This window comes from Bombyx mori, chromosome 6 (assembly GCF_030269925.1).
Source record: "Bombyx mori chromosome 6, ASM3026992v2".
Taxonomy (NCBI): domain Eukaryota; kingdom Metazoa; phylum Arthropoda; class Insecta; order Lepidoptera; family Bombycidae; genus Bombyx; species Bombyx mori.
Window position 1 is genome coordinate 7,717,644 of NC_085112.1, and position 13,304 is coordinate 7,730,947.

Genomic DNA, 13,304 nt, shown 5'->3' on the forward strand with positions numbered 1-13,304 from the left:
AGCTAGGTGCAAACAAAAATATAATTTTGTGTTGGACTGATAAAAATATTTCACCTATTGATAAAGTATTTTCAACTAGTGTAGTGTGGGGCAAAAGTAGCTGTACCTCTTAACTAGTTAATTAATTATTTAAATAGCATTAAGTAATCACACTCGCTACTCCTAACGCTAAACCCTTTGACTGCAGCGTAGGTCACGGGTGCCCCGCGTGGCGCGCTTAGATAATTATGTCGGCTTCTGTTGCTAATGTTGCTATGCACTATGTGTATACAAACTTGGCGGCATCATGAAGCCAAATTATCTTCATTCACACAGAACGACAATAATACGATTGGCATTGAAAAGTTTACATTGTCATGCTTACTTGAAGATAAAACTTAAAGCGTTCCATCTTAGTATTTACGTAACCTTAATCTCTACGAAATGAAACAAAATTTCATGAAATATTTCTTAATGGAAATTAGACGGTAGTTTGAAAATTATTATTCAAATGTAGACGAATTAGCCGTGCCTCCGTGACCGTGGAATCTGTAAATGATTCGAAATGTCAGAAATAATATGACACTAATAAGCCCCGAGATCTAATCGTACAAAAATTTACACGCATTTCCTCTTAGTTTCTTTGAATTGTAACTTCCAGCAAATATTACACACGTGAAATTTAAATGATGTATTATCATGACTCGTTCTTCTTCGACTTCCTTTGAACTATTACGTCATAATAAATACTTACATGTGAAGCAGTACGCTAATTCTAGGGTCAGCAGACTAAAGCACATAAGTCAAAAAACTCTACTTTACAGGAATTAAAAAAAACTATTTAGAATCTTATACATTAACAAACTTAATAATGTTTATTTGAATTATATAAGTCTATAACACTAACTTATTATTAAAATTAAATATTTTAAAGTAAATGTGATTATTTAATCTTTAGATGACTTAAGTTATAAGGAACACAATAATAGTATGAGTTAAGTGAAAAAGATCAACAATTAAGATATATATTATAATAATATAAGTCATAAATATAAATAACAACTCAATGTTTAATTAAAATTCTACTTCTTCATCGAGTTCTAAAATATCTGGATCAGTATTTCGTAAAGTTTCCAACATGGGAAGACTTACGTAAAATTCATGGAAAATATCCGGTATTAAAGGGAGCAGCGAAATTAAATCATTTTTTTTCTCGATGGATATGGGTAATGGCTGTATAGATATTATAGGAATATGATCAGGAACACTGGACCCTCTTCTTTTATAGTTAAAGGTAGAAAAAGGCGAATCTATATTCAGGGTGTCTTTATAAGTGAGAATGCCAAATTCTTGCTCATAGCGTAGCCATCTTTTTTCCAGCCATTTAAACTGCCGCCCATCGGTATCTTTATTTCTTAAAACTAAAGCACTTTTGAGGAGGGATGAAAAGTCATAAAAGTCTGTATTTTTCATTTCAACAACCTTAAACTTTTTGCTGCTAGACCGGATCAACTGTATCCAATCATGTGGATGAAATACTTGTAATTCCGTTTTCTTCTTTTTTTTTTCTATGATGCCATGATCGGTATCTACTTCTAAATGGCTATGGCCAGGTATCATAAATTTGTGGTCAATTGTTTTGATAGCTCGATGTTTTTGCAATACCCAAGTAAACATACAACTGACATGGGAATTCCTATTTTGCCCACCGCATGTATCCGAGTAAAAAATTATATGTTTCGTATTATCAGATACGTATGTTTCTAAGTGCTTGTAAATACAAGAAGCGATTTGGTTAGCTCCCCGAGCTGCTACCGCCTCGTGCCACACATAGCAAACAGCTTTACCAGTTTTGTTGTCGTGGACAGTTAAATTGAACGTCCATAATTGCCGTTTATAAAAGGCTACAGAAGAACTTAGAGTTGGTGTTGGCAAACACTGCTGTAAATCAAATGTGTACACCTGTAACGTGTCATCATTCTTGCACATTAGCGTGTCAGCTCGTTTCATGTCATAGGCTTGATCAGCTAGCGTTTTGTGGTTATCATGTTGAAGTATGAGATCTATTTTAACAGATTCCTCTTGACACAACTGTATCTGCATCTTAAACTTATCACAAGTGTAACAAGTATCGACACGCGGTTTTTTAAATGAAAGTCCTAATTTGTGAAATTCCTGACTATAGATTTTGATTGAAGGTGGACTATTCCGATCTTGACAAAATAACTTTAACAAGATGGCAAATACTTCTTTGATGTAGACTTTCTCGTATAGTGACTTTCGTATGACGGAAATGACATGATATGTGTCTTAATTTCTAGGCGTTTTTCGTTTGATATCTTATGCTTAGGAATTGTTTTCCCTCGCATGTCATCAGTTTGAGTACCCCCTATGGATGATCTCCTTTTCATAGCAACTGTCTTTATAAAATTGTCACTTTCATCTAACGTTTTCATTAAACATCCTTGGCAGACAGGTTCACGTTTACCATGCACAGTAAAAAAGTATTTATATGTCTTCATTCTAAGCTTTTGCTTTTCAGGTTCAATAGCTCGTATTTATCTTTAATTTCCATTAAAGACGCCATGTATGCAGATCTTTTTGCATATGACCCCATTTGCCAATATTCTGTAAATATGGCATGCCTATCAGTTAATGGTATACGTTCTTTACATTTCATTCTGTAAACAGGTAGCTCTTTCATAGTGCGATCTGATATACATTTTCCTTTTAATGTTTTGTATGCCTGTCCTAAGTTACGTTTTAATTTTTTTTCTCTTTTTATAGTACGTATACTCTTTTTTGGAGACACATTAGGATTAATTGAAATTTCATCACAAGTACTTGAACTTGATGTGGTTGAAATTCTCGGTAATTCATAACATGGATCTCGTACAGAATCATCACTAGAGAAGTCAAGTACAGGATGGTATGTTAAACTACTGACTTGATCTGATGATGTCGACGGTATAGGATCGTCTACCACTAGGTTCTCTGTGTTCAAAATCGACTGTTGATTTACATTTTCTAAAAAAGGACAAGACAATCATCTATTTATAATGATATAATATTGATATAATTACGTAATTTGCAAATCATAATTTTGAAGATATGTGAAAATATACCTTCATTGCTTTCCAGATGAGTGGATAACGCCATTTCAACTAATTTCTTGCATCTTTGAATATTCATCTTAAATAATTAAAATACTTAAGCACTCACACACAACTAACTAACACAACTAACCAATAAACTGTGCACAATCGACAACATTAGTAAATTAAAACCACTTACCGAAGTATTGTTTACGTTATAAATATTTTTAAGTAACCACTTTCTCTAAAGAAATGTAACATTTTGATGTTCTTTATAACATAAGTCAGACTTCTTACGTTAATAACTTTGTACTTATGGTGTTCCTTAGAACATAAGTCCAGTTATGTTTTTTAGTTCGTTTGATTATATTAGGATTTGATAAGGTTGATACAGAACGCCGCTTGAATACGCCATGAAATACTTGAGTTTGATTTATGTGCTTTAGTCAGATTGTGTGTTGAGCAAAATGTAAACCGATGATGTAATAAAAAATAAACTGAAAATTTTGACTTATGTGCTTTAGTCTGCCGACCCTAGAATTAAGATATGAGGTCCATTTTCATTTGAGAAAATGAATTTAATAGACAGACTACACCTGATTTTAGTGGGTACCGGAGCCCATAGACATCACAACGTGAATATCGCCACCCGCCTTGAGACACGATATCGAAGTATCCATTGTGTTGTATAATGATGATACTCTTCTTGATCTTACACTTCAAACCTTAACGCATGATTGCTTCACAACAGAAATAGGCAGGATGGCAATACCTATCCGTGCGGACTTAAATTGGACTCTATAATCTGCAATTTCGCAAATAGAGCCTTAACAAAGATAGATTTTCAAGAAGAAAATATGTTAGTGACGTATTTCTCAACGAAAACTGGTACCGGTACGCGGGAGACACAACACTGAGGCTACGACTTCTAAAATAAAACAACTTTACTTTTTTGCTGGCCAATCTCCAGTAGTAGAGAGTTAGTTGCTTAAAGAACAAGAACCCAATCTATGGTTATTAGGTATTAAATTAAACTAAATATGTAGTTGCATTGATTGGCGTATACTTTTTTCGTTATCTTGTAGTCACGACCTCTAACGCTGTATATGTTATATATCGATATTTTATCCTAACAATAGTCACGTTGATACCTTTAATATACATCAGAATTAATTGTACAATGAAATTTTCAAATCGTGGATACCTTTGCCTCAATCGTCGATGAGTATTGATCGCTTAATCCCATCACGAGCTCCTTTAAAGATCTCCATATAATCCAGTCGAGTCACACGCGATGCAATATTAAAATCGACAAATTTATCCAGGCCTTGGAGGACTACAGAATCGAGAACGGTACGGTAGTCGGTTTCCCCGGCGCTAAGGCCTACGAAGGCGAGAACATGCTTTACGAGAAGTGCGACATTCTTGTACCCGCCGCCATCGAACAGGTCATAAACAAGGACAACGCTCACAGGATCCAAGCTAAGGTATGTTTTTTTTTATTTTTATTGCTTAATAAAATTAAATAACGAAAATATCTTAATTGAGTCGTACATTTAACAAATTGTCCATTATGAACGCACTACGTATCAGCAATAACAGTTCAGAAGTGCACTAATAACTAATGTATTTTACACGAACAACGCATTATTGCAATTCAATTGCCTTATCTTGAAATTGTTATCTTAATTTTTGTGAAGTGTTTACTTTTCCCCCAAATATATGATTTATTTGGCAATAATGGTAAACAGCAAGCTACGTTATCGCGACCTGATAAGATGAATTACGTTCATATCAAAAACATGTTGAATTAAAAATTAAAATATGTCAAATTCAAACTTTATATGTACCTATAACTCCTTCTCAACACTATAACGGACTAATCTCCTATTTGGAAAAACTGTGGCTTAGCTTTATTGTTAGTTTTATCTTTACATCTTTATTGCCCTCTAGAGAGGTGTTGCCAGCCCATATGGGAACAAAATGAGCTCATTGTTTTGTAGATGGACCATTTTTTTTTCTTTCCGCGAATAATCTCTGCCTTATGATGTTAAGTTGATTGATATTGCGTCATTCGGGGAATGCTCTCGTTTGTCATGATTATTCGAAAATGTCATGATTAATCGAAGAAATACCTATTTGAAACATTTATCTTCTCGATTATTTGTAAACCGATACTTGGGCCCTCAATTCGGATCGATATAAAGATCGATCTTCTGTTCGCAACAAATATTTCGACCTTCTTAATTTATTAAATATCGATTTGATAAATAATTTGAATGTGGAAAACGGTATTTATGTTTTTTTGAGCTCTGGTGAATCATTACGGGATGTCAGTCTCTTTGCTTGTTTACGTAATTAAGAACAATGTCGACAGATCATTGCGGAGGCCGCCAACGGTCCCACCACACCTGCTGCAGACAAGATCCTCATCGATCGCAACATTCTCGTGATCCCCGACCTCTACATCAACGCTGGTGGTGTCACCGTCTCATTCTTCGAGTGGCTCAAGAACCTCAATCACGTGTCTTACGGACGTCTGACATTCAAATACGAGAGGGAATCTAACTACCATCTGCTGGGTATGTCTTAAAACGAGCCTTTGTATATTTTAATAGCAAAAGGCAAACGATATATACTATAGTGCCTAACTTGTTGGGATAATTAAAATACCTGTTGTCTTTGGGACGATCTTTAAACCGGTAATATACTCTGAGGTTTGTCTAAAAAAATAGTTTAAAAAAACTAACAAAATACGCTATTATAGAAAATCCAAGTAAAAAAAAAAAAAAAAATTTTAATGAATTTGAATTAAAAATAGTCTAAGAAAAAATTATTTTATTGTAAAAAAAGCGTGGTGTGCTTTTCGGGATATTATAAAAATAACCTTTCTACTCATATCTGTTCTTAAAATATTTATAACTACTGATACCATGCACCCCACAATTTTTTTACAATAATATCATTTTTTCTTGCACTATTTTTAATTCAAATTTATTAAAATTTATTTCCTTTTTTTTAGTTGGATTTTCTATAAAGGCGTATTTTGTTAGTTTTTCTAAACTATTATTTATTTTTCATTTTTTAGTTGAATTTCAATTTTTTATTTATTTATTTATTTTGAATTGTCATCGGTCCTTAATAAGTATACCATATTTCAAGTTAATCCGACGTTTTGAAGGGATTCAAAATGATGTACAAAGATTCCTTTACATACTAACATACATACGTCTGAAGCTAATAAAAGCGTATTAAAAATAATACAATGTTTTGTGAAACAGAATCGGTCCAAGAGTCTCTCGAGCGGCGGTTCGGTCGCGTGGGAGGCCGCATCCCCGTCACTCCCTCAGAGTCCTTCCAGAAGAGAATCTCCGGCGCCTCCGAGAAGGACATCGTGCACTCCGGACTCGACTACACCATGGAGAGATCCGCTAGGGTAAACCTCAAAACATATTTTCCTTGCGACATTTTTAAAGCTTTTGTTAGTACGAGTACAGAATGTAGGGGAAACAATGATGATAGGATTACGTTAAAATAATCTAGTTTATATTTACTAATAATTTCCATCGCAATGTAACACAGTTCGTCGTGGCCTAAAGGATAAGACGTCCGGTCCGCATTCGTGTTGGAGCGATGCACCGGTGTTCGAATCCCGCAGGCGGGGTACCAATTTTTCTAATGAAATACGTACTCAACAAATGTTCACGATTGACTTCCACGGTGAAGGAATAACATCGTGTAACAAAAATCAAACCCGCAAATTTATAATTTGCGTAATTACTGGTGGTAGGACCTCTTGTGAGTCCGCACGGGTAGGTACCACCGCCCTGCCTATTTCTGCCGTGAAGCAGTAATGCGTTTCGGTTTGAAGGGTGGGGCAGCCGTTGTAACTGTACTTGAGACCTTAAACCTATATCTCAAGGTGGGTGGCGCATTTACGTTGTAAATATCTATGGGCTCCAGTAACCACTTAACACTGTGTGGGCTGTGAGCTCGTCCACCCATCTAAGCAGTAAAAAAACACAGTAACGCAGTGTAACACAAAGTTAAAAATTAGCTGTTGAGCAAGGTCATCAGTCACACATGGGGCTACTATTAATTATTAGTCTTGCCTATTTCTTCTATGAAAAACTTCTTCGTTCTAATGTGAAAGATAGAAACTTAAATTATTACACTACTTACACTTGCAAGTGCAAAGAAACCGCTGTTATGCATGGATGAACCATGATTTTTGTTACACAATGTGAACTAACTATGCATAATTAATAACACTATGTCTATGAATGCCATAAAATTGTATTTTTTTTAAATAATCTGTGTTTTTTATTCGGTATTGCAAATTGTCTTTTTTTTTGCAGGCCATCATGAAGACAGCCATGAGGTTCAACCTCGGTTTAGATCTGAGGACAGCCGCGTATGCGAACTCCATCGAAAAGATATTCACCACGTATGCCGATGCCGGTCTAGCTTTCTAATAATTCACTTACTGAATACCAATTTTAAAGTATTGTCTGTATAGTATTTTCTGAGGAATTCGAGAGTCGACCGGAGGTTCAATCCAATATTTATTTCCTTCATTTTACAGTACAGTGAGATCACGACACGAGATTAAACCATTAGGGTAATTTTATTCGTATTGTCTGCATTTTATACACTTCGATTTAATCCCTGTGCACGTAAACTTTACTTATAAGAGACATTGTAATCACAGTATTTTTTTGTGTGTTGAAATCATGGCTTTTTATTTGAATTTAAGCGAAACATTGTTAAATATTTATGTGAAAATATAATTTTCCTTGTATCAATCATCTTCTTTTTAATAAATCGATTAATGTTATTCCTAAACTTTTGTTTTATTTTTTATTGCCAAATGGCATATTTGTACAACTTAGATTATAAAATAGTAGCCCGCTTATCACCAAATTCCGTTAAACTATAAAGCAATTGCTACAAGTTACATTTAGCATTTTTATTACTGTCTACAATTTATTACTGTCTTATCTCTATTTCGTGTCCTATAATTATTCCGCTGTAGACCACAGTACTAAGTTTATTATCTCTACACGTTCCTGAGAGAAACGTTGAAAGAGAACCGGATTGCTTGGACAGCAATTACAGACACAAAACAGATAATATTTTTCCATCGGGAAGAAATGGTCGGACTTTCACGTAAATATGTGTTAGGCGCAAATTAAATAAGCGAGGCGACGACGTTGAACTCACTTGTTCAACGACCCATGTCTGAGCCATAGAGTAAGATTATATATAACCTAAGTCTGAGCCTTGAATGAATTTAACCGAGGCAGGCGAGCGGCAAAAAACGCATTTCGCGTGGAACGTATGTACACTGTGTACGTCTTCGGCCGCCTTAATTCATGGACACTAAACCGGCGGTCATCGGCGCAATGACCACCGGGTCTCTTCGGCAGCGGACTATTAAAAACCCAAATCTCACCTAGACACTGTAGTTAGATCGACTTCGTCGCTAAAGTCTCTATTTTGTGCAATGAGCACACGACATCATTCCTCTCGTGCAGCAGGCCGTGAGCGTCTGCTAGTCGCTTTCGCTGCGGTGCCACTCTGCCACCAGCTCAGCTTCGATCCAATACAGATATTTCTCGAAACCATTATAGTCTGTTAGCATTATCCGGAGGATGACGCATCCTTGGTCACGATGCGAGACGGCCCAAATCATCAGCTGAGTTATAGGTAGTTTTCCAATTACAGCACAAGAGCGCATTATGCGGCATAATGCTCAACTAAGCTTCAGCATAATTCGGCATTGTGCATCACTGAGTCGCATTATGCTCTGTAATTGGAAAACTACCTTAGTTTTCGCATTATGCTCTGTAATTGGAAAACTACCTTAGTTTTCGCATTATGCTCTGTAATTGGAAAACTAAGGTAGTTTTTTGGAAAATTAGGTACCTTAGTTTTCCAATTACAGAGCATAATGCGACTCAGTGACGCACAATGCCGAATTATGCTGAAGCTTAGTTGAGCATTATGCCGCATAATGCGCTCTTGTGCTGTAATTGGAAAACTACCATAGACTGCCTTTTTAGGCATACAGCCGTCCACGTTCAGAATTGTCGTGTTACAATAAATTGTGATTTCGAATTTTAATTAATCGGATTTAAGAAATGTGTACCTATGTTTTTCTCAGATGAACATTGGCAGAAGTAGACACAGTTAGGGCCGTGTAATCTTTTTGGTTGTAATTCTGAACGCAGCCAATTACGTGGTTTTATAACAAATTTGTGGCAAATTGTCATTTGTCAATCGATGCAGTAGCGAATCATAAAATATTTTTGTACTTTTAAAGGTTTTTTAATTAATGATAAAATGTTTACGGCTCCGCTTTTATTTACAATATTAATTACAATAATTAATGGTGTTCTTTCGAAAAGTGTCGAGTTAACGTTTGAACTTCCTGATAGTGCCGAAGAATGTTTTTATCAAACAATGGACAAGGATACGGCTGCTTCATTGGAGTACCAAGTTAGTACTAATTACAATATTGTAACAAACGTGTTTATATGAATTCTAAACAAGTTATAGACAAACTCAAAAATCATCTTACTCTGTCGTTCCATTCTAACCTATAAAACTTTATCAACAATAATATATTCTTGTACTTTTGATCCTCAGGTAATTTCTGGAGGACAGTATGACGTAAGCGTAAAAATAGAAGCTCCTAACAGACAAATTATATATCAGCAAGAGAAGATGCAATATGATTCACACCAGTTCACCGCTCTGGCGTCTGGTATGCTATAAAGAAAACTGCTAATAGTAACAACTAAGCATCCTATCATCTAAGCATCCAATCATCCAGCACTACATGACAATCACGATCAGTCTGTCAACAGTGACACGATTGAGAAGAAGAAGAAAGCATCTTATATACCACATACAACAATATAAAGCTCTGAATGACTCTTATATAACTTCATTATTGTAATACTAATTAAGCATTCTTTTTCTTCTAAAGATAATTAATGCCTTATATTGAGTACCTATATTGATAGTGGTCTTTGAAATATTGAAATAAGTAACTAAGAATCATTGTTCAACAGAGTTAAATTTCAGGCAGCACTTATTATTAAACAATAACTCAGAGCAGATATAATGAAGATTATAATAATATCTTGATAATTGATCTATTTTATCTATTTAAATATTTTAAGCAAGTGATAATTTAAAATTTTTTTTTTTTCAGGTGATTACAAAGTGTGTTTTAGTAATGAGTTTAGTACATTTTCACATAAACTTGTGTATATGGAACTAAATGTTGGACCGGAGCAGCCTCTTCCTGGTGTAGGAGATCATGCAACTGTTCTTACACAGGTAAATACTTACAATTTATATCAGGTCCAAGCAAGGAAGCTTGACCCCAAGCCCTCTACGCCAAAAAAATTCAGAATGACCCACACCCATGCAAATAAGTTATAAAATGCAATAAAAGAGCTGACCTTACAGTTTCCAAATACATTTGGATCAACATGCCTGTGAAATGGCTTTTCAAATCTAAATTATGTAATAAATAAATAATTATCATACATTTATGAACTAGTAATTATAATTTATTAGTAATTGAACATATTTATGACATTCATGACATCAATCTCAAACTCTTACCAATTAACATTTGATTTAACCCCTAACATAAAAAAATTAACATAGAAAACAATGATCGAAATCAAATGGATTGTATCAATTATCTAAAACTATTTAGATTTTGATGTTACCTACCTACCTTTTTTGGCATTAGCATTTCATTATGCTTTTTTATTATAATTAAATATATATTTTTTGTATTTTACTGGTGGTAGGACCTCTTGTGAGTCCGCACGGGTAGGTTTGGGGAAGGTACCCGCCACAGTATGTACCACCGCCCTGCCTATTTCTGCCGTGAAGCAGTAATGCGTTTCGGTTTGAAGGGTGGGGCAGCCGTTGTAACTATACTGAGACCTTACAACTTATATCTCAAGGTGGGTGGCGCATTTACGTTGTAGATGTCTATGGGCTCCAGTAACCACTTAACAACAGGTGGGCTGTGAGCTCGTCCACCCATCTAAGCAATAAAAAAAAAAAAAAAAAAAGCACTAGTATGTAGTTTAATAATGTTTTTTTATACTGATTATAATAATTTTTTTCAATTTTAGTTGGAGACATCTGCCGAAGAAATTCATTCTGCACTCAACAGAATCATTGATCATCAAACTCATCATAGATTAAGAGAGGCTCAAGGACGTAAAAGAGCTGAAGATCTGAATGAAAAAGTATTTTGGTGGTCTATGGGTGAAACCTTGGCTATTGTTTGTGTTGCATTTACACAAGTTATGATACTAAAGAATTTCTTTAGTGACAAGCCTACTCTATACAACCGATTGTAAATAATGTAATTAAATAGTTAATTTATTAAAATTCTTCTGTTTATTTGAATTTGATTTATTAAATAGTTTTATTAAATACTTCCTTATTAATTGTGTAGCCATTGTCTCTATCACACAATTTTTTATTGTTACACAAATAAATGTAGCATGCAAAATTTAAAAAAAAACTGATTGCTACTTATAGCACTCACATCACTAAGAATTATATTTGTATTTGAAGAAATTGATTACTCACTACATCAGGATATAAGTTAGATAGTAAATTGTCAAACAAAATCACATGTAAAAATTTTCACATACAAACATTTATTAAATATATTTCTGTACAATAAATTTTAAATGTTAACTAGAATGCAATTTTTTTTTATATTTAAAACAAAACTAGTAATGCAAAGACCCCATTAATCAGCGCACAAGGGTATGCAATTAATGGTCTTTGCTCTGCATCTCCGGACATAGTGACAAATAGTCGACTTGCAGACAAAGCAGACCAAATTACTGCAACAGCTGATATACTGAGGCCTACAGTACCTTCTAAAGAGATAAATATTCCTAAACCTGCTAAGACAACCATAGGAAGCATACAATAACCCAGTACACTGGCAACACTAAGAATAGTAAAAACACCTTCTGTATGACTCATTAGTGAAAGTAAAAAATACATCAATATAACAGACATCATTGACAGTCCATACACAAACCCAAAATGGGCTTTATTGCCTGATAGAAAAAGGCAAACTGCCAAGGCTAGGCAGAATGCTATGGGACCAGCAATGTCAGTATCCCTAAGTAAAAAATTTGCATCATCGGCTTTGGATTGTCCATGGAAAGGATTGAGAACCGCTAATGTTTTCTCCAGAATTCTATCAGGGTATATTTCAAGTTCGTCCAAGAGGGGTGGCTCATCAAACTCATTCGGCTCACTTGTAGCTTCTCCAGGTATGGGAGCAGGTGTAAAAAAATTTGGATTGTAGTATTGGTTGTTGTTTGCTGGAATTGTGCCTTGCGTCTGATCAAAGGAATAGTTCTGTTGATCCGTGGGAAAAGTTTGAAAATCTGTAAAACCAATAATTAAAAAAATCTGTCCACTGTCATCTACATAGTATAAGTAAGTTAGGACGACAAAATAACAAAAAAAAAGGAAACCTTCGAGATGAGTTAGATTATATCCAAATTTAAAACTACTTGATTTATATACAACTAGGGGAATGTATTATTTTAAACTTTTTTTTAATTATACAGACACTAATTTCACTGGCGCTAAAAATTTATATTGTCTTCTTGAATGTTATCCAATGTATTATATTTACTTACCTAAAGTCTGGGCAGTTGTTCCAAAAGTATTTGATGAATCAAAAGAATAACTCTGACTGTCGCTTTGCGTTTGCCATGCATATTCATTGGGATTGTTATAGTTAGCCATGAGGAAGCGGTGAAACAGTCTTGTCTTAGCTAATTTCGTTTGTGTGTAATTCTATTGAATATTTATTTATAATATTTCAAAAATAAGTTTCAACCACAACTTCACCAACACGGCATTGATATGTCATTGAGATGTCAACGTCAATTACTTTTTATAGAATTTTATAGCCTGGTAATAAAACTTTTAAGCCAGACGTCAATTCCAAAAAAACTAACCAGCAGCTTCTCTGAGCTTATGTCTGTGGAGGAACGTTAAAGATTAATTGTTTTACGTCTTGATTTTGTCTCGTTTCATCTCGTACATTTAATTTCATCCCAATTGATTTGACAGTTTTCTAATAAATCAACCTCATCTCATTTCGCTTCCTATTCATATAACAGAATACGTATGCATCGCAAGAAGCCAATC

At 34.6% G+C, this 13,304-nt stretch overlaps 3 protein-coding genes and 1 long non-coding RNA gene across 4 annotated transcripts in view; 2 read left to right on the top strand and 2 right to left on the bottom strand.

Moving 5' to 3' along the window:
* Window positions 1-7,916, top strand: part of LOC692939 (glutamate dehydrogenase) — a 19,745-nt gene extending 11,829 nt beyond the window's left edge. Inside the window, exons 6-9 of the mRNA NM_001046780.1 lie at window positions 4,400-4,561; window positions 5,452-5,656; window positions 6,356-6,510; window positions 7,433-7,916. Coding sequence (NP_001040245.1) covers window positions 4,400-4,561; window positions 5,452-5,656; window positions 6,356-6,510; window positions 7,433-7,549 — 639 coding nt within the window. The 3' untranslated portion in view covers window positions 7,550-7,916. The remainder of the gene's footprint in view (window positions 1-4,399; window positions 4,562-5,451; window positions 5,657-6,355; window positions 6,511-7,432) is intronic.
* LOC110385958 (uncharacterized) lies at window positions 435-4,955 on the bottom strand. The gene is made up of 2 exons (XR_002431215.3): window positions 4,279-4,955; window positions 435-528 (listed from the first exon to the last, which is right to left on the bottom strand). It is a non-coding gene; the product is annotated as an uncharacterized LOC110385958 (long non-coding RNA).
* Window positions 7,917-9,273: 1,357 nt separating the features above from the next.
* Window positions 9,274-11,516, top strand: LOC101744862 (transmembrane emp24 domain-containing protein 3). Its single transcript, XM_004930546.5, has 4 exons — window positions 9,274-9,575; window positions 9,726-9,843; window positions 10,297-10,424; window positions 11,243-11,516. Exons 1-4 carry the CDS (start codon window positions 9,420-9,422, stop codon window positions 11,471-11,473), a joined length of 633 nt encoding a protein of 210 aa, XP_004930603.1. The 5' UTR covers window positions 9,274-9,419; the 3' UTR covers window positions 11,474-11,516.
* Window positions 11,517-11,756: 240 nt separating this feature from the next.
* LOC101744716 (protein YIPF5) lies at window positions 11,757-13,061 on the bottom strand. Its single transcript, XM_004930545.5, has 2 exons — window positions 12,788-13,061; window positions 11,757-12,529 (listed from the first exon to the last, which is right to left on the bottom strand). The coding sequence occupies exons 1-2, from the start codon at window positions 12,894-12,896 to the stop codon at window positions 11,844-11,846; spliced, it is 795 nt and encodes a 264-aa protein (XP_004930602.1). The 5' UTR covers window positions 12,897-13,061; the 3' UTR covers window positions 11,757-11,843.
* Window positions 13,062-13,304: the final 243 nt, after the last annotated feature.